General features: G+C 41.3%; 1 protein-coding gene across 8 annotated transcripts in view; it reads left to right on the top strand.

Annotated features, from left to right (window-relative positions):
* The window catches only part of DYNC1I2 (dynein cytoplasmic 1 intermediate chain 2), an 83,707-nt gene that overhangs the window by 35,047 nt on the left and 22,287 nt on the right, over window positions 1-26,373 (top strand). For 6 of the 8 annotated variants that reach the window (XM_072121737.1, XM_072121742.1, XM_072121741.1 and 3 more), the window contains 2 exons: window positions 5,512-5,571; window positions 6,155-6,270. In XM_072121737.1, coding sequence (XP_071977838.1) covers window positions 5,512-5,571; window positions 6,155-6,270 — 176 coding nt within the window. The remainder of the gene's footprint in view (window positions 1-5,511; window positions 5,572-6,154; window positions 6,271-26,373) is intronic. The other 2 variants (XM_072121744.1, XM_072121743.1) reach the window with 1 other exon arrangement.

The raw sequence follows: 26,373 nt of genomic DNA, 5'->3' as shown, positions 1-26,373 counted from the left end.
TTTTTTTTCTAAAACGGTCTCTGCCACTACTATCGGTCAGTAGCTTGCAGTATGAGGCTACATTCACATACACGTGTGTCGTAGCTTGGCGGGCACACGGGGGAGGGAGTCCCTCTACATTGAGCTACATGGCGTATTAATACGGGGAATGATAGGTCATGTCCTATCTTTTCTCCTGGTATGGAGCGGTAACGTGCCGCATGTGTGCTGCTCTGTACCATTCAGTGCACCCGTTGCCAGCCTATGGGCGACCTATATACGGCGGCCGTATATACGTCCCCCATCGGTCGTGTGAATGCAGCCTAAGTTGTACGAATACATACTACTAAATAAACAATATGGAGGAAACCAATCAGAGCTCAGTTTACATTAACTCACAGCTGTTCATAAAATAAAAGCTGAGCTCTGATTGGTTTACATGGGCAACTGGAACAGTTATACCTCAGACACTTCTGATAAATCTCCCCAATTATATTTATTTATAGGTGGAGGTAGAATATGAGCTAATTCCTATATGCTTGACGCAACATGGTAATTGGTATAGAAACATGTATTGAGTCTCGCCTCTGTCCGGGGATCTTGTGTCATCAACCCATGGACGACATAAAAGGAAGCGAGCAGCAGCCTCCATGGCAGATGACCAGGGTTAAGCCGTCTTGCCCGGTCCTACTGCATTTCTATTAGATGTATGCTGGGCTTCACGTGAAGTGACACATCTGAGCCTAAGGCTGTGGTTAACCTATAATTACAGCCGTGTCACATCTTGGAAACACTATCAGTACCACATCCCAGTGGAAATGCAGATTGTTTCCTTACCAAAGAGCTGATGTGTTAGCCGTCTTCCTGTAGCAATACTACCATTTCCTGCACATGTTTTCTGCTGTGGGCGATGTTACGAGATACCCATCATTCACACCCAACATGTACACGTTCTGCTCAGGATCATGTGCCGCGGAGGGGGATCACATCTCAAAGTGGATGAGAAACAGATTAACAAATTCTGCATGTAGCAGGGGACATCAGAGGAAAGGCGCGTCACCATACGGAGGCTTCGGAGGCGCTACTCGACCTATCCGGGCTGTATAAATATTGATCTTACAATTAAATATAGAATAATTACATGATCCATATTGAGGATCAGCTGCTGATTTTTTTTTTTTTTTTTTTTATTGCAAAGATTGTAACCTGCAACATTAGTTTACATGCTGCAGGTTGATATTCTGCAGCCAAGATGCTTTCACTAGATTTTAACCCCATTAATCTACTACCCTCCTCTGGTAGAATATGAATTGTCCTTTCTAGAATTCCCTCTTTTATGTAAAATCTTATCCATTTAACTATAAATAACTACACCAAAGTTTTGTGAAAATGAGTAGAGAAGAGTTCTATTTGGGCCTGAGATTAGTCACTTTTAGAAGCTGCAGTGGGAGCCGCACTACTTAGGTCTATACTACTTAGCAACTTGCTTTAGTTGTCATGTTAAATATAAGAATCCTGTATTTCAGTTCACATGAGAGCTACCGAATTAGAGAAATCTACCACTAACTGTAAGCAAAATTAAACTGAACATACCCACCTATAGTCCGCTTCATCTTGATCCCAGTGCTTGTCTTCTTTAAAGGAGTATTCCCACAAAGACAAGATTCTTTAATATACTCAGGATAAGACCATAAATCTTATATCTATAGTCAGAAAGTGCAGTTCTCATGAATAGCTTCTCCTGTCTGCACAAGAACCGGTTCAGACACAAGCACTACCTGCCAACATTCATTGTGCAGATAGTACTCCACAAGCTACAGATAAGATAAGGTCTTTATCCAGGGCAGAGAGGTATAGGAGCTGACTGTGTGTGTTTATAGCTCAGATGTAGCAGCACTGGTAGTGAGTCATTGTGAGTGATATACATCAAATGGTTCTCATCAACTCTGATCCGTCTTATGTAGGTATGATAAAGGTGTCATCCCCCTCCAGCTTCTAAAAGTGACTCATCTCAGGAACACTAGGACCATTTCCAGATAACTTCGGAGGATATTTTATAGGTAAATGGTGAAATTTTACAGCAGAGGAAATTCTAGAAAGGACATTTTATACCCTTACCTTACTTTATTTAGGTAAAATCCAGTCAATAACAAAACCACAAGGCTGTAAATCGCAGAGTTTTTCATAAGAACCCCCTGCAGGCTGTGCGCTAGCTAACTATGTACAGTGGAACCTTGGATTACAAGTAACTTGGTTTACAAGCTAAATTTCATAACACAAGCCCTTATGAGAGCCCTCACCACTCTCTACTGTACCTCCCTCTCACAGAATTGTTTAACACAATTTAGAGAAGTAGCAGAAATGAAGATACTAGATGTTGTACTACACATGGCTAAATATTTTTGGGGCTTGGAACGAATCATCTGCATTACAATGATTTCCTATGGGAAAACTTGCTTTGTTATACAAGCGATTTGGATTACAAGCGTGTTCCCGCAAATAATTATGCTCGTAATCAAAGGTTCCACTGTATGTAAAAATGAGTTTTTCCTAAATTATAGCAAGTGGCTTTCCTTTTGTTCTTGTAAACTTACAATAATTTGATAGAAAATCAGTTGTTACTCCATGTGACCACCAATTCAGACCTGATACTTTTGTATAACACAGAGCATATAAACCTGAAAACCCAACAGGAAAGCCCCCTTGGCTTCTTTTCAGCTCAGTATCGCAGTATACAGATGTTGATTACAACATGTCAGGAGAAGTCTCCGTCTGTTCTCATATTGCGGTTTTCTAGATCTGTTCCTGAATGGGGCAGCTGTAGTTGCTTATATACCGCAGACAACTGAAGATTTATTTTTTTTTTTGTAAGTCCCTTCTCAACAAAATTTTATTTAAAAAAAAACAAAAAAAACTTCTACTAATGAGCGTAGAGGGCTACCATAGCCCCTTGGTGTTGTAGCTAAAGCGGCTGTTAGTGTGAAGGAGCCCCCCCCCCACACACCTCTGTGCTCACTGATGCTGAGATTACTGTAAGTGCAGGGGGAGGGTGAGACTGAGACCTTCTGCTGCACAGTGTAACAGCTTGTGAAGCCAGAACACATAGGGGCTAGGGTAGCCCTTCTAGCTCATAAGCTTCATTTTCAATGTTGATTTTAGAAGGAAGGAGGCCAAGGATAACAAATTTAAGAAAATTACTTGAGTCATAGTGCCCGGATCAATGAGTAAGTTTCCGTGGTCTATTAAGCTTAATTTTCATGGTAGATTTCTAGGAAATCTGCCATTAGTTTGTATGCATTGTGAACCAAACATACCTTGAGAATGCTGTAGCTACACTGATGCAGAAACATATCTTGTTTAATCCCTGAACTCAGTGGTTTAGCTCAAAAAACTATTATAAAATTCAGGACCTTGCGAAAGCTGGGTGCTGCTGGCTGCAGTACATAAGCACATTACCAGGAGCTTCCTGAACTGTCCAGACAGGACTAATCAAGCTGAGCTGGATGACTTAAACACAGCTGCTGGGGGATGGTGCAGCGATTGATTACTTCTGCCTGTCAGGGACAACACAGTGATCATGTATTCTCAGCTTATGCTGGATGGGACAAGGCTGGCGCAGTGCATAATAACGCGACAGCGTTTTTTTTCAGCAAAACCAGATCAGGGATAAAACAAGATATGATCCTGCATCATTGTAGATTTCCTCTGAGCTAGGTCCACACACAGCAAAGTTTTCAATACAAATGCATTACAAATTTTGCCATGGGTAATTCCATAAGTGAAACATGCAGATCTATGTTAGGATTCATCCTGCTACATAAAAATGTGCAAGACTCCGCAGTGCAGATAAATTCTATCTGGATAAGATTTGTAATCTGCTGCAGATTTTACCAACATATAGGCATATGCAAAATCAACAACGTTTCCATCCTGTGTGGATTCAAATACAGTAGCAGAGCCATGTAAGCGTCACATATACCTCTCCAACCTGCAGTTTTCTACCATATTGCCCTATGCTGTGCTCCTCCATGGAAAGTTTATAGAACCATCCACAATAAAAACAAAACTTATTTAATTCATCTTAAAGGGAACCTGTCAGCAGGAATGTCATTTTAGCTGGTGGCAGGTACTAATACCGTGACAATTTAAGCATTAACTTATGACTCCCTGCTCTTTCACAGGTTTAAATTGTATTGGCACATAAGGACACCAATATACAGGCAGTCCCCTACTTAAGGACACCCGACTTACAGACAACCTATAGTTACAGACAGACCCCTCTGCCCACTGTGACCTCTGGTGAAGCTCTCTGGATGCTTTAAAATCGTCCCAGACTGCAATAATCAGCTTAAAATTGTCTGCAATGAAGCTTTATTGATAATTCTTGGTCCTATTACAGCAAAAAAATTTGAAACTCCAATTGTCACTGGGGCAAAAAAAAAATTGTCGGGAACTACAATGATAAAATATACAGTTTCGACTTACATACAAATTCAACTTAAGAACAAACCTACAGTCCCTATCTTGTATGTAACCCGGGGACTGCCTGTAGTAGAAAGAAAGAGAGAAATTTTGCATTATCATTCTAGCTTCCTTCTAGGGTCCTGGGCTGCCTGGGACTGCAAGAGGCCTTGAGCGATTTCTGCGCTGGGGTGATGGCGAGGGTGCCCATAGAGAGGGCTCGGAGTGCCACCTCTGGCACCCGTGCCATAGGTTCGCCACCACTGGCCGATGGTATGCTGGTTTTAAAAATGTCTTTGTCAGCATTCTGAATCATTTCAGTAGTTTATTTCACATTACCTGGCTCCCTGCTAACAGCATGTGGTGAGCCCCAATTAAGCACAGCCTGTGTGCATTGTCTAAGCAGGGGAGGGGGATGATGTGGAGTATAGGAAGTAATGCAGGAGGAGGCACCGGTGGCAGCTGCCTTTCCCCTGGGAATCGCCACACTCTGCTGGCACAGAGCCAAGTAATGTGATTCAAACTTATATAATGTACTGAAATAATTCAGATTTCTGACACATTCTTGAAATCTGCATAGCAGAGGCTACTGGTTCCAGGTATAAATGACATTCCTGCAGACAGGTTCGCTTCAAAAAATAGTCGCAAAGTGGGCCTTCACGTTTCAGGTCTGCATTAGTCATGGCTTCAGTGCATGGAGTTTAGCAGCGTTTCTTTTTACTTGTACTGCTTCAGGTAGATATAATTGTTACACAAGTGTACACGAGCCATGCAGATCCTAAACTTTTCTCTTATTTCCAAGATGCGTTACCTCTATACAGTTTATGCTGCAATGTGTTTAACATTGCTTTTAGTAGATTAGTCTTGTAGGCATATCAACTAATTTAAGGGGAAAATAAGATGTGACAAGTTATCGCCACTAACTGCATGGTTGAGTATCCTCATCCTACTTGCACTAACTGCTATACAATGTATTGGTATCTGTCTTTTTGCATTAGTTTATTTTTACCACTTTGTTGTGTTTGCTTAACTAACTTCTGACCTCTTCTGCTAACGCTGCGTGGTGATCAGGACTCTGCACTGGGACACTGATCCGTCAGTTCTTCAGCTCCACTCTGACTCCGATCTGGGGTACTGCAACCATTTACTATTTACTTGTGTAGTTTGTATATCGGTCATACTATAGACTCTCCAAAGTTGCTATAAATTATACTTCCTCCCCATAAAATTGTGTATATAATTCATAGCATTATAATGCCAACACACCAGTTAAGCAAAAATATTGATATATTTATATATCCATACACTAGGTTTTCAGTTTCAGATTGGGGAGATCCAGCACGTCGGCTGTTGATTGGAACATGAAGCAGACAGCGCCATTCTCTGTGCAGTGGTCAGACACGGTTACTTCATATTTGCTGCCATTCATTTGACTGGGAGCTAAGCTGCAGTGACTCAGTTTGGCCACTAAACAGAGAATGGAGCTGTCCTTTTCCTGTCTTATCAGCTGATAACAATAATCTGTAATGGTCCTGGGGAACGTTCCCGCCAAAATAGTAGTAAGGACATATCCTTTTCAGCCCAAAAAAATTTTAATGGTAATTTAATTAGATTATTAGTTTAAAATGTAATCCAATATCTGTAATTTGAGGAATAGCTGCATTCTGTAATAGATTTCCTGTATTCTAACACTAATTCTGAAAACCTTCTGTAGACGTGGTCCCTTCAAGTTGGGTATGGCCAAAATCACCCAAGTGGATTTTCCTCCTCGAGAGACCGTCACCTATACAAAGGAGACACAGACCCCGACCCTCACCCAGGAAAATGAAGGTAACTACTTCTCTTTATCTATACAATATGTAGTAAGTCATTTTGGTGTATTTGGCCCAGATCACATCTCTGTTAGGTCTTCAGTTATTTCCTTCAATTATTGTGAGCCAAAACCGAGATTAATGGAACATAGAGAACAGGAACAAGTTTTTCTAAAAACTATACAGAGGTAAAATATAATGGAAAGACTTGTACATTTTCTGTGTGTTACAACCACTCATGATTTGGTCTCACCACCAAAATCAAGCACTTACTCATAGACCCAAGCACTGTGACCGTGGAAATCTTATATTGGTTGACCACCTTCCTCCCAAAATCCCAACTTTGGAAGTGCTCTTAGATGTGTTACTAGGGCCCCTCTGTGCTGCAGCTTCCCAGACTGTTAAACTGTAAAGAAGCTCTTCACCTGTTCCCTCTGCCTGTTGTAATCTCACACCGTTAAAGTGTAACAGCCAGTGAAGCTACAGCATGGCGGGGCTCTGGTAGCACCAGCCTTCCCTTCCCCGGAGAGCACTTCTTGCTCATTAGCATACTTTAAAAAGTTTGTTTTAGAACCAATGAGGCCATGGTTGACAAATATAAGAAGATAACCACAGTCACGGTGCCTAGATCTATGATCTTATATGTTCATGCAAAACATTTTTATAAAATGTATATATTATATGTATGTGTATGTAAATATCCCTGGTGGTCAAAGTCTGAACTGCTGTTCATTTTATCATTACTAAAAATGTATGAATAGACGAGCATCGAGGTGTATCCCTACTTGAAAAAGTAGTTGTGTCCCCCTGCACAGGCTTGGACTGGTTAAGATCTCCCCAACTAGTAACGCCTAGTTGTCAATGTATTTATTGATACATTTCTAAAAGAAGAACAGAGGAAAGATCTACAATAAAAGTCAGGGGAAAAGATGTTCCCGAATTATTGGGAATAAAAGTATATATTGAGACAGACATGTCGGTGGACGTGACCTGTTCTCTTTGTAGTGGTCTTGCCACTAATAACATTTATTCCCTATAACAAGGATTATGTTAAACATAATCTGCCATCAAAATCCATCATCATAAACTAGGGACACAAAAATCCAGGCACCTTGACTGTGGTTATGTTCTTATATTTGCTATCCATGGCCTCCTTTCTCTCAAAGTCAACTTTGAAATGTATTCTAATGAGCCAGATGGGCTCCTAAGAGTGTTAGCAGAGCACCTCCGTGCTGCAGTTTCAGAGGCTGTTACACTGTGCAGGTGCACTCTCCCATCCCACTGTGCTCTTCCTAGAGGAAAGGGAAAGTGCTTTCAGAGCTGAGGGCAGGGTGAGACACTGTACCATCCTGTGAAGACAGAGCACAGTGGGATTCTGGGAGAGCCCTTCTGGCTTATTACCATAATTTTAAATGTTAATTTTAGAAGAAACAAGGCCATGGATCACAAATATAAGAAGATTACCACAGTCAGAGTGCCTGGCTCTATGAGTAAGTGTCCCTGGTTTATCATTCTGGATTTTGATGTTCGATTTCCTTTAGTATATGTCACCATTCAGAGGCACATGCTGTCCCTGTTCTCACGCTTGCTGGGAGATTTCTTTGTGAAATGTCATTGTGATAATCCCTTAAAGGGGTTCTCTGTTAGCATCGTATTCTAAAGGACACAGTTAAACAGCACCTTTCAATAGGTCTGTTCTGATCCCCATAAGGAGGGGGGGAGCCAAAAGCATTTTTTTTTGGACTTTAGTTACACTATTACCTCTCTGGCATTGTTCACACCTGCATTCCGTTACACTTTGTTATTATTAGAGTCAAGAGTTAAGCAGCAGTCCACTACTAATAACTGATACATGACGGAAGGTCCATTAAACTCTCTGAACTGCGCTGAAGCAGGTGTGAACAGGGCCTTACAGCGGCAGTGATTGATTCTACATCAGTGTATATCTACGATGCAGTAATATGCATGCACAGACCTCATTCTTTCAGATACTAATGGTAGCGGTGTACTACTTAGGATTTTTTTAGGAGGGGGGATATAATCCTCCCAGTATAATCTCTGTACTAAGAGACACTATGTAGCGCACTGCAGGATATAGGAAAACAGGCTGTGAAATAAAATTTTAATGTCACATGTGACAGGATCCACACATTATATATGTATGTATTCATTTGCTTTTAAAAGCTGAAGAGATAAAATGATCGGATGCCGGGGTTCGGAGACAGCTCTTAAGAAACGGAGCTGAAAGGAAGAGGTGAAATACGTGAACGCACTTTTTTTTTTTTTCCCCTTATCCCTTTTTATTCTTCGATGAATCTGTAAATAAGAGATTGACAGACACCTGAAATCGTCTTCATGGTAATTGTCTCCAATGTTGAGATTAGTCCAACATACTACATGCAGAAGTCTGCAGCGGGTGACGCCGCGCCTGCGAGCTACGGTATAGCGCTGGTCACACAATCCCTCATTTATTCAGTGTCTGAGAGTAATAATAATAATGTTTATTTATATAATGCTCCTCTCCCAGCGGGAATCTCCAATCATTCACAGTTACAAGTAAAATCTTTGTGCCGTACAAAAGAACACACACACAATATCGCGGAGATAAAAGCACGCCACGTGGCGTTCGGATAGAAATTCACGGCCGCTGAGGCTTCTCGTTAGATCGTGATTTTATACTTTTATATAAATATATATTCATAAGGGCGGCATGATTGGTTGAGTGGTTAGCACTACAGCCTTGCAGCACTGGGGTCCTGGGTTTGAATCGCACCCAGGCCAACATCTGCAAAGAGTTTGTATGTTCTCTCCGTGTTTGCGTGGGTTTCCTCCTGGTCCTCCGGTTTCCTCCCACACTCCAAAACATACAGATGGGGTGATTAGATTGTGAGCCCCATGGGGACAGGGACTGATTTGACATACTTTGTGCAGCGCTGTGTAATCTGTGTGCGCTATATAAATAAAGAATTATTATTTTATGAGACAGAACCATACACCTGCCCTGAAATATTGTTGTCTCTCACTGCCGATCATTCATGGAGTTAAAGGGATGCCAAACCAAAGTTTCATCTACGTGGTGTCCAGTCTGTCATTCCATGTTGTCGCCATTCCTTTTTACGGTCAGACCAATTTTTGGGTTTTATTTTTTTTTTGCTGTGGCAGAACATCCGGTGAAGACATCTCTTCCAACAAACCCGATGCGTTTGTTCCCAGTAAGGATCTAGGTCCAAGTTTGATTACTTGATTTTGCACTACAAAGGGCAGTTCTACGCTGCGTGATCTACTTTCCACGCAACTTATCCGTTTTTGTATTGACCTCTGCCATGTGCGACTGCCCTAATGCAAATGGATTGCACGGCAAATGATCAAGGGCGCCACCTAGTTTTCAAAATATATGGCAATGTGCACGGCCACCTATTGTGATTAATACTGGTGTACACACATTCTCGTTTCACCCTCCACACAGCTAGGAATCTGCATTATCCTCGGTTACCCACTGAGCATCCAATAGAAAAAACTTTTTGTCCTGTTTGTCGGGAAAGGAGCAGGACCTTTGCAGTCAGACAGAAGTATGGCTTAGACTTCTCCTGTAAAATTATTAAGCACTGACTATTGTCAGCAGCAAAATTGGGATAAAGACAGAATCTATACAGATCCCACCTTAGTAGTGAAGATTTTATTTTGTTTTATTTAAATGAGTGCATGAGTGTTTCTTTTATATATTTTGATTACCTATGTGAACACTTTAGAGAAAGTTTGTAGGTAGTACATTAAAGTTCTATGGAAGTTGTCAAATTCCATTTTAATTCTCGTAACAATAAATAGGCTATAAGACGGGCTTAAGGGAGCCACTCTAGGAGTCGGGCAGAATGGGGCCACTCTAGGGGTCGGGCGGAATGGGGCCACTCTAGGGGTCGGGCGGAATGGGGCCACTCTAGGGGTCGGGCGGAATGGGGCCACTCTAGGGGTCGGGCGGAATGGGGCCACTCTAGGGGTCGGGCGGAATGGGGCCACTCTAGGGGTCGGGCGGAATGGGGCCACTCTAGGGGTCGGGCGGAATGGGGCCACTCTAGGGGTCGGGCGGAATGGGGCCACTCTAGGGGTCGGGCAGAAAGCGGGCCACTCTAGGGGTCGTGCAGAAAGGGGGCCACTCTAGGAGTCGGGGCAGAAAGGGGGCCACAGTTTCACACAAGGGAATTTAAACAATCAAACTTTCTGCATTTGCTGGCTGGACTGACTGGCCCCAACACTTAGTAGCCAGAAATGAATCCATGTATCAGTTTACTGCCAGATGCCCAGTGTTTACTTCGGCTATTTTCCAGCTCTACACTGAGCAAGTTTGCTGATGTTCTGGTGTGACACTGATTCAAGTCTTTTTTTTTCCCTGAATATTGCTTTATTCCACGGAACTGTTAATTCTTATTACCTACACAGTGGACAGCTGAATCCGCGATGTGTAGTGTAAGGGAGACATCATAACAACTGGTCTCCAATCACCAGCTTTAAGACCACTAAGAAGTAGAGAAAGAACCTGGGGGTTCTGTTTTCTCCATTTTTAAGATTGGTGTCCCGTTGTAGCCCATCTTTGCTTCATCAGCCGTCTCTGCATCCCATTCGTTCATCCCATCGGCCGTTCTGTAGGTTTGTTCTTAAGTTGAGTTTGTATGTAAGTCGGAACCGTATACTTTATTATTGTAACCCCAGTCAAAAATTTTTTTGGTCTCTGTGACAATTGGATCTAAAACATTTTGGATTGTCATAAGAACCAGGATTAACAATAACGCAGACCTATTTGGTAACTGTTACATCTGTTCATTGTAGCCTAAGGCTAAAGTACAGTAAATTACCAAAATCCAGAGGTCCGTTTGTAACTAGGGGTCGTCTGTAAGTCAGGTGTTCTTAAGTAGGGGAGCGCCTGTATACAAGAAGCCAACTATAGAGTAGTCATTGCTGACACGTCTTGCAGTATAGGCTTTTATCACCTCCTTGCTGAGATAATAACCTTGGTAACGGTGCCCCAGACGTTCCTGTGATAACCCATTAGCTCCCCTGACTGGCGTTATCTTTGTATTTCCCCCATTTCCGTCATTTATTCTTTATTTTAATAGAAGGCTTTTGTTAATTGAGCTCAATTTTCCCATTAAGCTTTTGTTTTACAGAATTAATCTAAATCCTGTCTCCGAACGTGCATAAATCGGGCGTGCATGATGCATGTAGAAGGTGGGTTATCACCTGGAATGCCTGCATGCAGATTTTTGGCTATTTTTTATATATATACATATATTGTAATGCCCTTGCTTGCGCACGCCGCTGTCTCCTCCGCTTCCCTCCTTCGTGGGGCATGCCCAAAATCTTAAATGAAATCCTGCTGGAGAAATCTTTTTTTTTTTTTTTTTTTTTTTGATATGAAGACACCTTGAGCTTAACAAAAGGCACCCATTTCACAGATGATTTAACTTTGATTAACCTGCTCCGCGGCAAAGGATTATTCAGACAACTGGAATTTTGCTCTATAGTGTTATTGCCGGCTGCAGCCTAATTTCCAGAGCTGTTTTTCTTTCCATCTCGCCAAAATACATCACAATTTTGATGTTATCTCCAAGTAAAAAATTCGCCGGTTCATTAAACCAGGCTTTAGCATCTATTGACAAGAGGTTTGTCATCGCTTAAGGCAACCGCTACTTTTCTGGCATTTTTTTTACTACACGGTGTGTAACCTTAGCTCTCCTGTCAGGAAAAGCATGGAGTTAACCACTTAGGAGACGGCGATGAATATTCATTGATCTGTTGACGTGACATCCAGGGTCTTAACAGCTTGGAAGTTCATGCAAAGTTTTTTTTTTTTTTTTCTCTTTTTGTTTTATGTTTTCTGTTATGCAGTGCACTTTAACAGCTGTAAATGAATGAAAAATAACTAGAGGGGGGGAAGACATCATTTTTTTAAAAGGTAGAACAAAATGGTCATGCATAAATGCATTACGATTCCGTGACATACATTCTCATGTTCTTCGATGGCAGAGAGAGATCATGGAATAATTACTCCAGTATGCCAGTTTTTTTCAACTATACAGGCGGTCCCCTACTTAAGAACACTCGACTTACAGACGACCCCTAGTTACAAACGGACCTCTGGATGTTGACAATTTACTGTACTTTAGCTTTAGGTTACAATAAACAGCTCTAACAGTTATCAGAAGTGTCTGTAATGAAGCTTTATTATTAATCCTGGTTTTTATGACAATCCAACATTTTTAAAATCCAATTGTCACAGAGACTAAAACAATTTTGGCTGGGTATAGAATTATAAATTATACAGTTCGGACTTGCATACAAATTCAATTTAAGAACAAACCTACAGAACATATCTTGTACGTAACCCATGGAACTAGAACAGAGACTGATGATAAATCTCCTCCATTTGTTTTTGTGTATAGATAGGTGGGCTGTCATTCTAGATCACAAATGTCTGGTCTGCTAGGGATGATAAGTAGAGAAAACCTACATTAATCAAAGTTGTGCAGGATTATGGCTCAGTTCACACTTGCTTCTCGACTTTTCGCTACACTTTCCATTTTAGCAGAGATATACAGATCTGCAATACACAAAGCATGAACAGGGGTTACTGTATTGTGTGTAGTAATCCAGCTAGCCTTTAGTGTCCCAAAATTGCCTATATCAAAATCTTTATAAAATAAGATTGTAGCAATCCCCCTGCTACCACTGAGGAACGAATGAGTCTCAAACTCCTCTCTAGCAAAGTGTTAATCCGTTTTCAAAAGCCTGATAACTGGTTAGCGTTCCTAATAAGGGACAGTTCACATTGGTTATTTCATCGTTTTTTTTATTTTATCGTTAATTGTAAGACCTTACCGGGAGTGGTGGACACACAGAACAGGTGGAGATCATAACATTACACTTCATCTCTGTGTAGTCACCTGGTTCTGACTGCGTTGTAGATTTTCGTGATTGGAGGGGATTCTTTGTAGATGCAAAATTGGGAAAAGAATATATTGACTGCCAGCCGTTACCACTAGGGGTCACTTAAGAGCTTGGCGCATACAATTGTATTATTGTGCCTGGTGTGTTAATTGTAATCACTGAGCTTGTTCATGTCCTCTGGGGGAGGCAGAGGGTCTTTAAATTTTTTCTAAGCAGGGGATTTGGAACTCCATCACAAAGTTGTGACCTCAGTAAATCTTCTTTCCACAGAAAGAAATTAATTTTGAACCAATTTAGTTGAAAAAGGGGCAGCCGTTTGCTTTAAGGTGGACACCAGAGCTTCATTAGGAATCATTGTTTTGTGCATATTAGTAAATTGATTGGTGCCAAGTGATGGAAATTTTGTCCCATCAGATGTAACAGATCTCTGACTCGCGTTAAAGTCATTACTGATTAATCTGCTATTGTGCACATAAAGGACATTCGCCAGAGTGAACAATTTTTTATTCACTTGGAAGATCATTGTCATGATTACTGATGTAGTGACAAATATATTGCAGTGCCGCTCTCATCAGGGCCTGTGTATTGCCAGGAAAGGAGCTGGTCCAGGTTTAAAGGAAAAATAATGTAGAAAATGGCCATTAAAAAAGCAGAATATCAGTTAACATTTTTAGAAATAAATAATTAATAAACCCTCCATTTCATCATTTGCACCACCAAATCCAGTTCTCCCACAGGAGGTGTTACAGAGGGTGACGTGCTATGTGTAGCAGCCTCAGCGTTCTCAGGCCGTACAATATAAAACGAGACTACGAGTAAAGGAAGCCGTCACAATCTGTGTTGCTGGGTCTGGTGCCACTTTAAAGGGAATGTTTTACCAGCTTCTTACAAAAAAAAAAGCTATACAGCATGTAGGAAACCTTATTCCCCCCCTAAGTAATTTTGGCAAAGAATTGTTGCATATGTTGTTCTTGCCTCCGACAGGGTTGAAGGGAAACGCCGCCTTTCAACAAGGATCGGGTCAGTTCATTTATCTTTATAAAAGGTCTCCAGATCAGTGATAAATGGATATTTGATTTGCTTCTTATGGCTTATTTTTACTCAGAAAATACGTCATAGTTGTTATTGTTTTTCTGATGACAAATGGATTTAATATGCCTTTTTGTTCAGTTGCATTCCGCCTAAAACTGCAGTACAGGCGGTCCCCTACTTAAGAACACCCGACTTGCAGACGACTCCTAGTTACAAAAGGACCTAGTAACTCACTGTACTTTTGCCTTGGGCTACAATAAACAGCTGTAACAGTTATCAAAAGTGTCTGCAATTAAGCTTTATTGTTCATCCTGGTTCTTGGTTCTTATGACAATCCAATGTTTTGAAAAACCCCAAAAAAATTTGTTTGGGGTTACGAATATAAAATATACGGTTCCAACTTGCATACAAATTCAATTGAAGAACAAACCTTCAGAACCTATCTTGTACGAAACACGGGGACTGCCTGTAACTTTAATCTCTTATTCACTTAACTTATCAATGATTTGCGTCACTTTTATTGTATGTTTCCTACTATTTAATATCTTCTAAGACAGTGATACATATGAGGTGGTCCTCGTATAGGGTCCTATTAGGTTCAGGAGGAAAGAGTTCTCCTTAGGGAGACTTTGCCAATTGAGGCCGCCTAATAGGCGTGTGGAGTCTTGTAGCCATTGATGCTGCACTAGGGGATCCTTGCAACGTGCAAATACATTTTCTGGGATGGGAAAAGGAAAACAATGCCCCTTTTTTCTACCATGTAACGCAGCCTCCTTGCCATCAAGCATGAATTTCAAGAAGCCTTATGACATGATGCGGAATTAAAGTCAAACCAGTCTATTTATTCCAGAAGGAACAGCCTCCCATCTGTAGACAGCACTGTTTCGACATGGTTTCGTCTCTTCAGTACAGCAAGGCAGCCTTAATTGGCGAAGTCTCTGTAAGTAGGACTCGTACTCCCTGACCCTAGTCACAAGCCTCTCACTCTGCCTAACCAGGTCCCTCCACTGTACTGAAGAGACGCAACCACATTGATACAGTGCTGTTAGATAATAGATATTCTGGATTGGCTGTAATCCCACATCATGTCATTAGGCTTCTTGAAAGTCATGCATAATATTGAGGGGGCTGCCTTTCAATATAGCAAGAAGAGGCATTGGGGCTCATTTACTGAGGGTTTTGCTGCTCACTTTTGTCAGACTGTTTGCCTTTTTCAGGAATTACATGGCTTGGACAGGAATTTAACAGGTGTCTGCGCTGGGATTTTGGCACATACGATCATTTTGTGTTGCAGCCGCTCTGGCTTCCATGGAACATAAATGGGGGGTGAGGGGGGCGTGCCGACTGATTCGGACTTAGCGCAGGGTTTAACTTTCAAATTGTGTCGCAAGTCAATGCACTTGCATGCACCACGAAGAAGAAGGTGAACTCTGTCGGACCATGAGCGGGGAGGCGACACATGCATCGTGCGCACGATCTTAGTGAATCACGGCACAGTGCATTTATCGTCGGACAATGCACTTTCTGTGAACTCCAGCGGATGAATAAGTAAATGAGCCCCATTGTTTACCTTGTCCCATCCTGGAAAACGTATTTACATATTTCCTGGGGTCCTATTAAGGCTGTTTTTGGCATGGGTGCTCTCATGAGGTTGCCATACAGGGATAATATTGGGAATTGTACATTTTTTGAGTATTTTTATGATATTTTAATGTGGATTGATGACTCTGTGATCTTATGTCTGTGTATAAATATACATACAGGCGGTCCCCTACTTAAGGACACCCGACTTAGACAACCCATAGTTACAGACAGACCCCTCTGACCTCTGATGAAGCTCTCTGGATGTTACTATAGTCCCAGATTACAATAATCAGCTGTAAGGTGTCTGTAATGAAGCTTTATTGATAATCCTTGGTCCCATTATAGCAAAAAATGTTTAAACTCCAATTGTCACTGGGGCCAATTTTTTTTTGTCTGGATCTACAATTATAAAATATACAGTTTCGACTTGCATACAAATTCAACTTAAGAACAAACCTCCGGACCCTATCTTGTATGTAACCCGGGGACTGCCTGTATATGTAGATGTTGTAATTTCTCCTTTTGCTAAGCCTATAGATGTATGCATCCATTAACTACATCTCAGGCTCCCCGCAGAAGGTTATTCCAGACCTTGTCCTCATCCTTCACCTCCTCATGAGCCGCTTATTTCCTCCTCCTCCTCCCCACAGCCTCCATCTCCTTTCCATTCTGTGATTATTTTGCACCCAAAAAGCTTTCTCTCTCCTTTCCAAGAAGCACAAAAGCCCTAACTGGCATGCTTTGTAAAAAAGTGTCAGTGTGTTAGTGAGTGCAGATCAGTAAGATTTCTTTGAAGCGCTCTTTCCCCTTTGCACCACCGCCTCCTCAGCGGGGTCACTGAGATCACTAGCTTTTCTTGAAATGGCCATTTTCACTGGCAGGTGCATTATACCCTGTATTTTCAGATTGTTTTTCCATTCTGAATGCTTGGCAGGTTGATTGCTCGGGCTGCATTGACGGAGAAAGGGCTGACAAATGCGGTTGGGCCGGCTGAAAAGACAGTGATTACTGTTTTCCTTTGTGGCTGATTGAGGCCCTTGAAAGGAAAGATTTTAACCTTCACCATTTGGTTCAAAAGTATGAGCATATATTGAAATCATTCATGCCATTTATCCGAGTTCTGTAAACTTGTCAGAACGTGCAAATCACTCAATTTCAAGTTATGTCGGACCGGCGTGTGTCGTTACTATTGGGATTAAAGCACCCATCCTTCTTTTTTATTTCCCTCAAAAAAAAAAAATAAATTAGGCCTGAAACATGGCTTCAAATTCTTGTCCTACACGCTCAATGCATTAAAATTTTGACTTGACCTTCTATTTTTTTACGGATCTGTCCGGGAGACATTAGTCGGCTTTGTCACTTTGGGATATTTGTCACTCCCACAACTTCTACTTTGCGCCTTTTCTGGCGTCATTTATGTAATTTCACTATATTACATGTACATACATTGGCCTTGACTTTGTTGGCTTGATTATTGATTTGTGATTTTACGTCTGTCGGGGTGTAATGGGTTAGCGAATGTTTTCTTGCCAATTGTTTTGGACTGTTTAAAAGGGGGTTTTCCAGCCTTCACAGTTCTTTCGGAACGTCAAAATCTAAAAATTTTGTATAATTTTTTTTTTGACCATGGAAAATTGCTACTGCTGTCTATCAACTGATCTGGTGCGTTCAATGGGGCGTGATAATGTATAATCCATAGTGACGGGGAAATAATGTCTAGAAGTATATAATAAAAGTCACATTTTTTTACAAATTCTTTTGTTCCTCGGAAGGTCTAAAAAATAAACTTCTTTGATACCAGTTAGCAAATTTTTTTATGGTAAGTTAATTCTCCTTGTTGCAAATCGGATGCCATAATAAGAGAAATAAATCTTTATTTATATAGCACCAACATATTCTGCAGCACTTTACAGATCATTGGGTACTTATACAGACAAAATACGGGTCTGTTCACATCTCCTGTTAGGTTTTCAGTTATTTCCTTCAGTTATTTTGGTTGAACTTGACATAAAATTTTTCCATTATAGCTTACCTTAGTATTGTCGCTACAAAGACTTATCCTTGTTCTTTGTGACCACTCCTGGTTTTGGCTCCAAATAACTGAAGGAAATAACTGAAGACCGAACAAACTCAACCCTAAGACATTACCAAGCAATGGCATGCTTATATGAGGGCCCTGCTCGCAAGAGCTTACAATCTATCTGGTTCCTTTTCCAAGGCAATAAAAGTAATTGGCACATCACTGGCCTCAGTCATTTATAATAATTATCACACAATGGACCTGAATCCATTATAAAAATACAGTTTATATGAATTTTTGAAAATAATTCTTGTAGCGAACGCTCATAGACGAGTTTGTGAATACAGCAGAATTTTTCAAGTTAAGTTTGAAACCTATTCCGACCTGAAATCCATGTCTGGGAATGTGTTTTTGCGTGTCCTGGGGTGAATTTTAAAAATCCGTAGTAAAAATATGTACGTGCCCACCTTGGATTTTCGCTGAATCTTCCTTAGGGCGGATGCACTCGACAGTGAGAATCGGTCGTGAGCAAACCGTTTTTTGGAAGGAGGGCTTACACCTGCCCTAAATGCAATACCTAATAGGGCCGTAATTTAATGGACTATGCAATTGATCTGTTAAACAATGTAGCATGTACTAGTCAGAACCGTTTTTCATAGATCGCTCATAGACACTAGTTTATGCGAAGCAGCCATTTTTGGAAGACCGTTTTTGTAGCGTTTGGGTGCAGGTAGCCTTAGGTTAGATCAGTGATGGCTAACCTATGGCACTGGTGCCAGAGGTGGCACTCAAAGCCCTTTCTATGGGCACTCAGGCCATCACCAGAGAGGACTCTAGGTATCTTCCTGCAGTCCCAGACAGCCCAGGACTTGCTGTGCACAGAGCTATTTTAAAGTGACAGCTCTACCTGGGACTATTTTCTGCTTTATTGGTGTCCTCAGGGGCTGGTATCAATGAAAACTGTGACAGAGAAGGGAGTATAAATCACAAATTAAATTTCTGTGTTGGCACTTTGCGATAAATAAGCGGGTCTTTGTTGTAGTTTGGGCACTCGGCCTCTAAAAGGTTTGCCATCACTGGGTTAGATTAATATTGAGCAGTTAGCTTGATAGTGAGGCTACATTCGCACATCGGAGCTTTTTGATCAGGCTTCTGTGCCTGAACATTGCCGTAGAAACCCTGAAATAATCGCTAACGCTCGCATTTTTACTAGAATTTGCAATTATTTTCCCCTTTTTGCCATCTCCGCACCAAGCATGGAAAGGACCTGGCATATAAATAAAACGTGACGCGCCGGACACGTTGAGACCACTATTGGGTTTCGACTCAACTTGATTACACGATGTGTCAACGTTGCCTTTCCAGCGCGTTTAGTAAACGCAGTGTTAACGTAAAATGTGATTAAAGGTGGAGCCATTGGATTGCATTTCATAACGCAATCAAAACTCAACTTATGAATCCACCCCCCCTCCCCCCCGAAAGTGCAGTTATAAAGATACCTTTGGATAGGATTAAATTGCATATGCTGTGTATATCCACGGCTCTATGGGGGGCATATGATTAGCTGGCAAAGACAATGTAAATAAATACATAGATACAAATAACTTTATATTCTTCTCTTAGCTGTTTATTCTTTCTTTTAAACAATCATTTCTCTAAAACGTGTCACCTATAGAACAAAACCCGAACACTTAATCGCATCAGCCTCTGTATGACGCCGGTATTTACACACCTGAACGGAGTAAATATACGTTTCCAAAGAAATCACAGAAAGTTAACGACCTTTGCGCTGTGTCCAAGCTCCCGTCTATGTGTGTGGTTTGGCAGCTGGTCATAGAGCCCTGCGAGATGTATTATTTTTGCATTGCACGGGTGCCTTCTCTTGTGTGGGACCGCCTGCCGTGCTGGTAATTGCACATTCTTGCCATTGGGGAAAGCCATGATTGGAAGCAGCCAAGCGGAAAAATGCTGTGCCATCCCCTCGCCACCTCCGTAGCACAGAGAGACAATCCCCAGCAGTGCCATCTGGTTGCTGCTATCTTGTCAGCTGGCTAAGCTGGCCGAGACTTGGGCTTTGCAGCTGTTCGGTGTCCCTATACCAGTTCTTTTTGTATGCGCTGCTTTGGATAACTTTGAACATGGGTCAGAGGCGTTATATAGACACACACGATGAATGGCTGCTCATTACCAGAGATAAAGCAGCATCCAGTCCCCCTGCTGCCATTTACTCATAGACAGATGACATAGCTGTATAACCGGCCGTGTTTTCCGTGGGAGGCAAATAATAGAAACACCGGAGTCTCACCTGTTTTTATCCAAACTGCTCAGGTTATTTTCCTGATCCCCCCGTTTTCCGTAGTCGGATATATAGTGATTATGCAAAGCAGTTGTCACGCACCGTTCTGCCGAGCGGCGCCTCCCCGCATGCCGTACAAGACTCCTACATTATTCATGGGGAAAAATTAAGAAAATACATTTTGGTTTCGAATTCTCATTGTCAAACATGATACTAGGTAGCAAATGAGTCCTGCATCCGGGATGATGGGGGGAATCTGATGCGGCGGAGACTATTATGTTTTCTGGAAGAATTTGTCTACAGCGGCAATCTGAGAGCTAATGAAAGACATCTTTATGCCAGCAGGCCCGCGGCCCATTAAGCCCATGATCACAAGCCCCGCTTTTGGATGATGGTCTTTATTCAGCAGTATTAATATGTCACTGTGTTGCATACGACTATACAGCAAGCGGTTGTTTTATTAGACTTAGCATCCGAAATACTAGTGAGGTTTCCAATAAATTTCATCTAAGTTTTCTGGCACCGCTTATAAAGAAATCTCTCCTATGATGCAACATGGCATAATCTACTGTAAGGAGGCAACATTTCCTTTTTTTTTTTAAATAAAATTTGGAAAGTACCTTGAAAATGGTTCTACATTTGTGTTTTTATATAGCGTAGGTTTTTTTGCTGTGTTTTATGAGACCTCTCTCTGGGTTGCATGGTTTACAGTGGGAGAAGCTGACTAGAATAATATAGGGTGAGAAAATACTTATCACTGTTTTTGTATTCAGGAGTCCAGTGGGCGGTCCTACATGTTGATTGTGTAATTTAAGTTTATTTAAATACTGAATGTTTTCCCCATTAACATTTTTAATCATCTTAGCTCCTCCTGCTCTAAACTATACTGCATTTAGATAGGATACTATGTACTATTCTCAGCTCCTCCTGCTCTATAACATGCTGCCTGCAGATAGGACACTATGTACAATCTGCACAGCTCCTCCTGCTTTATTACATGCTGCCTGCAGATAAGACACTATGTACAATCTGCTCAGCTCCTCCTGCTATATAATATGCTGCCTGCAGATAGGACACTATGTACAATCTGCACAGCTCCTCCTGCTCTATTACATGCTGCCTGCAGATAGGACACTATGTACAATCTGCTCAGCTCCTCCTGCTATATAATATGCTCCCTGTAGACAGGACACTATGTACAATCTGCTTAGCCCCTCCTGCTATATAATATGCTCCCTGTAGACAGGACACTATGTACAATCTGCTTAGCCCCTCCTGCTATATAATATGCTGCCTGTAACTATAACACTATGTACAATCTGCTCAGCTCCTTCTGCTCTATAACATGCTGCCTGCAGATAGGACACTATGTACAATCTGCTCATCTCCTCCTGCTATATAATATGCTGCCTGTAAATATAACACTATGTGCAATCTGCTAAGCTCCTAATGCTATATAATATGCTGCCTGCAGATAGGACACTATGTACAATCTGCTCATCTCCACTTATTTATCGCAAAGTGCCAACACAGAAATTTTATTTGTGATTTATACTCCCTGCTCAGTCACAACACCTTCCCACTCCTCGAGTAGTCCCAGGTAGCACTGTCACTTTAAAATAGCTCTATGCACAGCAAGTCCTGGGCTGTCTGGGACTGCAGGAAGATATCTGGAGTCCTCTCTGGTGATGGCCTGGGTGCCCACAGAAAGGGCTCCGAGTGCCACCTCCGGCACCCGTGCCATAGGTTCGCCACCACTGCTATATAATATGCTGCCTGCAGATTGTACATAGTGTCCTATCTGCTCATCTCCTCCTGCTATATAATATGCTGCCTGTATATATAACACTATGTACAATCTGCTAAGCTCCTTATGCTATATAATATGCTGCCTGCAGATAGGACACTATATACAATCTGCTAAGCTCCTTATGCTATATAATATGCTGCCTGCAGATAGGACACTATGTACAATCTGCTCATCTCCTCTTGCTATATAATATGCTGCCTGTAAATATAACACTATGTACAATCTGCTAAGCTCCTTATGCTATATAATAGGCTGCCTGCAGATAGGACACTATGTACAATCTGCTCATCTCCTCTTGCTATATAATATGCTGCCTGTAAATATAACACTATGTACAATCTGCTAAGCTCCTTATGCTATATAATAGGCTGCCTGCAGATAGGACACTATATACAATCTGCTAAGATCCTCCTGCCATATAATATGATGCCTGTAGATAGGACACTATGTACAATCTGCTTGTATATATTATGTTAGATCAGACATGGCAAGATTTTTTTCTTTTTTTAGAGGTTCTACAGAGGTTCCAACCAGCTCTCATATTTTGGCTTCTAGGACTATAACTGCAATATTCTGTAAGTAGGGGAAGTGTTAAAAATTAGAATTGGCTCAGTGGACATCAACTTTTAAATAACTAGATGCCTCACTAGAGAAGTGTTCTTAACCATTGCACACATTTAAGGAAATAAGTTTTTTTTCATAGTGTCCTATCTGCAAACACCATTTTATAGAGCAGGAGGAGCTGAGTAGATTTTACATAGTGTCCTATCTGCAGGCAGCATGTTATAGAACGGGAGGGGATGAGCAGATTGTATATAGTGTCCTATCTGCATGCAGCATATATAGTTCTTGCTATCTGTATGATGGCATTTTTATCCTCCCCTTTTTCTCTTGGTTAATCTGGAAGACTATAAGTATACAGTCAAGGAGGAGAACCTGCCATTTTCTTCTTAATGACTGTGTAACTGGGGTCCATCCTATTATTGGCAGTACCTGTCATAGGATATAATATGAACTTAAATAACTCCTGTTAGATCTTTTTTTTAACAATTACTGTATTTATCGGACTATAAGGCGCACAAAAAAAATCCTTTGATTTTCTCAGAAATCAAAGGTGCGCCTTATAGTCCAGTGCGCCTTATATACGAACCGTACTTACAGACAGCAGCTGCCTTGAACTGTGCACAGGTCTGCCACCTGCTGGTCATTCATCCTTATAATCCAGTGTGCATTATATATGAACCTAGACATTTTAGCAGGCATTTATTGATGGTGCACCTTATAATCCAGTGCGTCTAAAATACGGTAATCGTTTAGTGCCATGACCTTTACAACTCTACACATTATCTAGTGGAGCCTCTTTGACACAGAATCTAAAGAAACTACACCCTTGTGTGGTAAATTTGACAAAATTAACCTTTCAGTAGGAACAGCCCAATTTTTTAAAGTTAAATTTAAGCTTAAAATCGGATAAAGTTTGGTTTCTAATTTCACGGCCATTTGAGTCCAATGATCTAGATGCCAAATAAAATTTGGGTGCATGAGATCATGATTAACTACCCAAAACTGCATTATCCGATTTTAGGTGGAGTTCATCTTTCAGATGTTGTGTAGCTCACAACTAAACAGATCCACTTGTTATGGAACATACATATCGGGGAATGACTCATGGAGTCTTCAATTTAATAATATTGTACATTATACACAAGTCGAAGGGGTAGAGAAAAAAAAACCAACAAAGAATTGATTATTCTCCCAATTATCATAGCTTCTTCCTTAAAGGCTCCTCCAAAAACAGTGCAGCTCAGTAATTTATTGTAAATAGATATTTGACAAAACCTGAAACTTAATAGGTAGCTGATTGTCATGCAGCTAAATGGGACTGATTAGAATTTGTAAGATAATGATTATAATAGAGAGGAATCTTCCCTGGGCCTCTCGAGGGCAGATGAAAGCCCTGGAATTCTTTGCCGTTTCGGGATGAACATCAGGATAGAATAAAAGCTTGAGGTTTTCCTTCTGGATCTGCATCTCCACCCTCACAGAGACACAAAATACTAGCGTACAACATCGATAAAAAACTGTTATATAATCTGTAGAAGTATTAAATCCCCAGTCGTGGAATGCACTCTTTTTTACATGTATCCTATAATGGATCCACAATTATCCCACAAAGAGATGTCCCATGGTGGCTTTGCCCCGGGTGGGGCCTTGTAATTGAAAAAATACTATAAAATGCACAAAGACGTTAGAAATGATGGCCGACTTACTAGCGTCTACAGTCTTTGGGTTGTGTGGTGGCATAGTACAGTAGTGTAGAAGTAGACGCCACTGACCTAACTGTACAGCCCAGGTTTCATACAGGTTACTTCTCTACTATCTACTAGATCTATGCCCACAGCGCTGCCGGTTTTGTGGAAAGCTTGAGTTATTTCTGTTCTTTCGGGCACCCCCCCCCCCCCCCCTAGACGTGAATAGAGCTCAATTCTTGGCACTTTGTTGACTTGGAGAACCAAGGTTTTTTATTTTTAGTTCCCCATTCTCTTGATCGATGGGGGACTCCTAGGTTGACCCCAAAGTAATCTGATACTTGGCCCCGATCCTGTACATACTTAATTAATTTCTCGGGGGAGATTTTTCAAGGTACCCAAGAATAAGAATGTGCTCAGTTGCCCATGGTAACCAATTACAGCCCAGCTTTTATTTTACCAGTGCTCATGGAAATTTTAAAGGGGAGCTGTAATTGGTTGCAATGGGAAACTAAACACATTCTTACTCATAGGCAGCTTGATAAATCTCCCCCCTTGTGTCTATGTTAGATATGGCAACTACAGCAACAGATGACGAAGGAACAGGTTGTGGCTTACGAGAAGAAGGCAGATAACGGTCATCTCATTTAAAAAATATGAAATTGTAAAGAACAATAATAGTGGTAAAGAAGTAAGAAGTAAATGAAGGGCAAATACGACATATGTAGAGGGAAAGTGAAAGGATAGTCTGGAGAAGGGGGATGTCTAGGTGCGCTTCATAACAACTAATGTTGAGGTTGCCATGATCACATGTAGGTGCTAAATCTGGCCACGGTCTAGAAAGTTAATCCAGGTGGTGGATGATGTCAGGATGATGGTCAGATACATATTGGATGATTTTCTTATGGAAAATTCCCTTTAATACTCTGGATCCCCTATGAATCGTACTGTAAAAATACTTTAGGAGTTGTCTAGATACTGATGACCTATCGTAAGGTCAGCTTAGATTGCCTTTGATTGAAAGATGAATTTCTTTACCTTGAGATCTTCCATCGGTGTGGAAGCAGGACATAACATAGTGAAGATCATCTGACTTTTCTTTTACATTTATGTGTTGAAGACATAGGGGCTTATTTACGAAGGGTCCCGTGGCCACATTTTCGTTGGGGTTCCCGACTTTTCGGGGATCGTGCGGGGGATTGTGTCGCACATGATCGGATTTTGGTACATCGGCGCCGGCTTTCAGGCGGCAGAAATGGGGGGTTCCTTGAACGATCTGACAGATTTGGACTGAGCGCGGGATTTAACATTTAAATTTGTGTCGCAAGCCAAGCACTTGCATGCACCAGGAAGAAGAAGGTGAACTCCGGTGGACCTGAGCTGGGAAGAGACCCAAGCAGGAATTGGGTGCACGGCACGGGGATCGTGCAGGACCAGGTAAGTAAATGTGCCCCATAGACTTTGGTTCATGCGTACACCTACAATCCAACACCAAGAGTCACAATATATTTATTGGACATTATATGGCAATACAATACTCGGTTGTAGCCTTTGAACAATTATTCTCAAACCTTCATTTCTACAAAAAGTTTAGTTGACCAAAAATATTGGTAAAATATTGGCTGCTGAACTAACGGACAATAGCGGACAGGTCAAAAATCGAAGAAATAAAAACGACTCATTGGCTTTGCCTTTGATTCTTGAGACTGTGCCGCCATTACATACAACCAGAACATCTCTGCATAGCTGGAAGGTAATGGAGGCCTCATCTTGCTCGTACTATTTTTTTTAAGGGTAGATTTTAGACATATTCGCATGGACCAAGAATATTTGGCAGCTGACCTAATGGACGCTGGGGGACAGGCAAAATATCTAAGAAGGAATAACTACAATACATGTTGTTGTACTCATTGAGCGACATAGATGCTCAAGACTCTACCACCATAATACACAGCTAGGACATCTACATATCTCAAAATAATATTTATGCTGGCAGATAATAGAGGCATTATCTTGCTTGTATTTTTTTTTTCTCGCATATATTTAACAAACCTCCTCTTATCAAAATAAGAATCGAAAAGTCAGACATGGAAAACACAGTGCAGATGATTGGGAGCCAAAGCGACAATTGAGCTTTTATTTGTGGATATTTATGAGATGCTCGGCCCCGCTCTTTGGTCATGAATATTTCA

This window comes from Engystomops pustulosus, chromosome 8, assembly GCF_040894005.1.
Source record: "Engystomops pustulosus chromosome 8, aEngPut4.maternal, whole genome shotgun sequence".
Taxonomy (NCBI): domain Eukaryota; kingdom Metazoa; phylum Chordata; class Amphibia; order Anura; family Leptodactylidae; genus Engystomops; species Engystomops pustulosus.
This window is presented reverse-complemented; position numbering and strand designations above follow the sequence as displayed.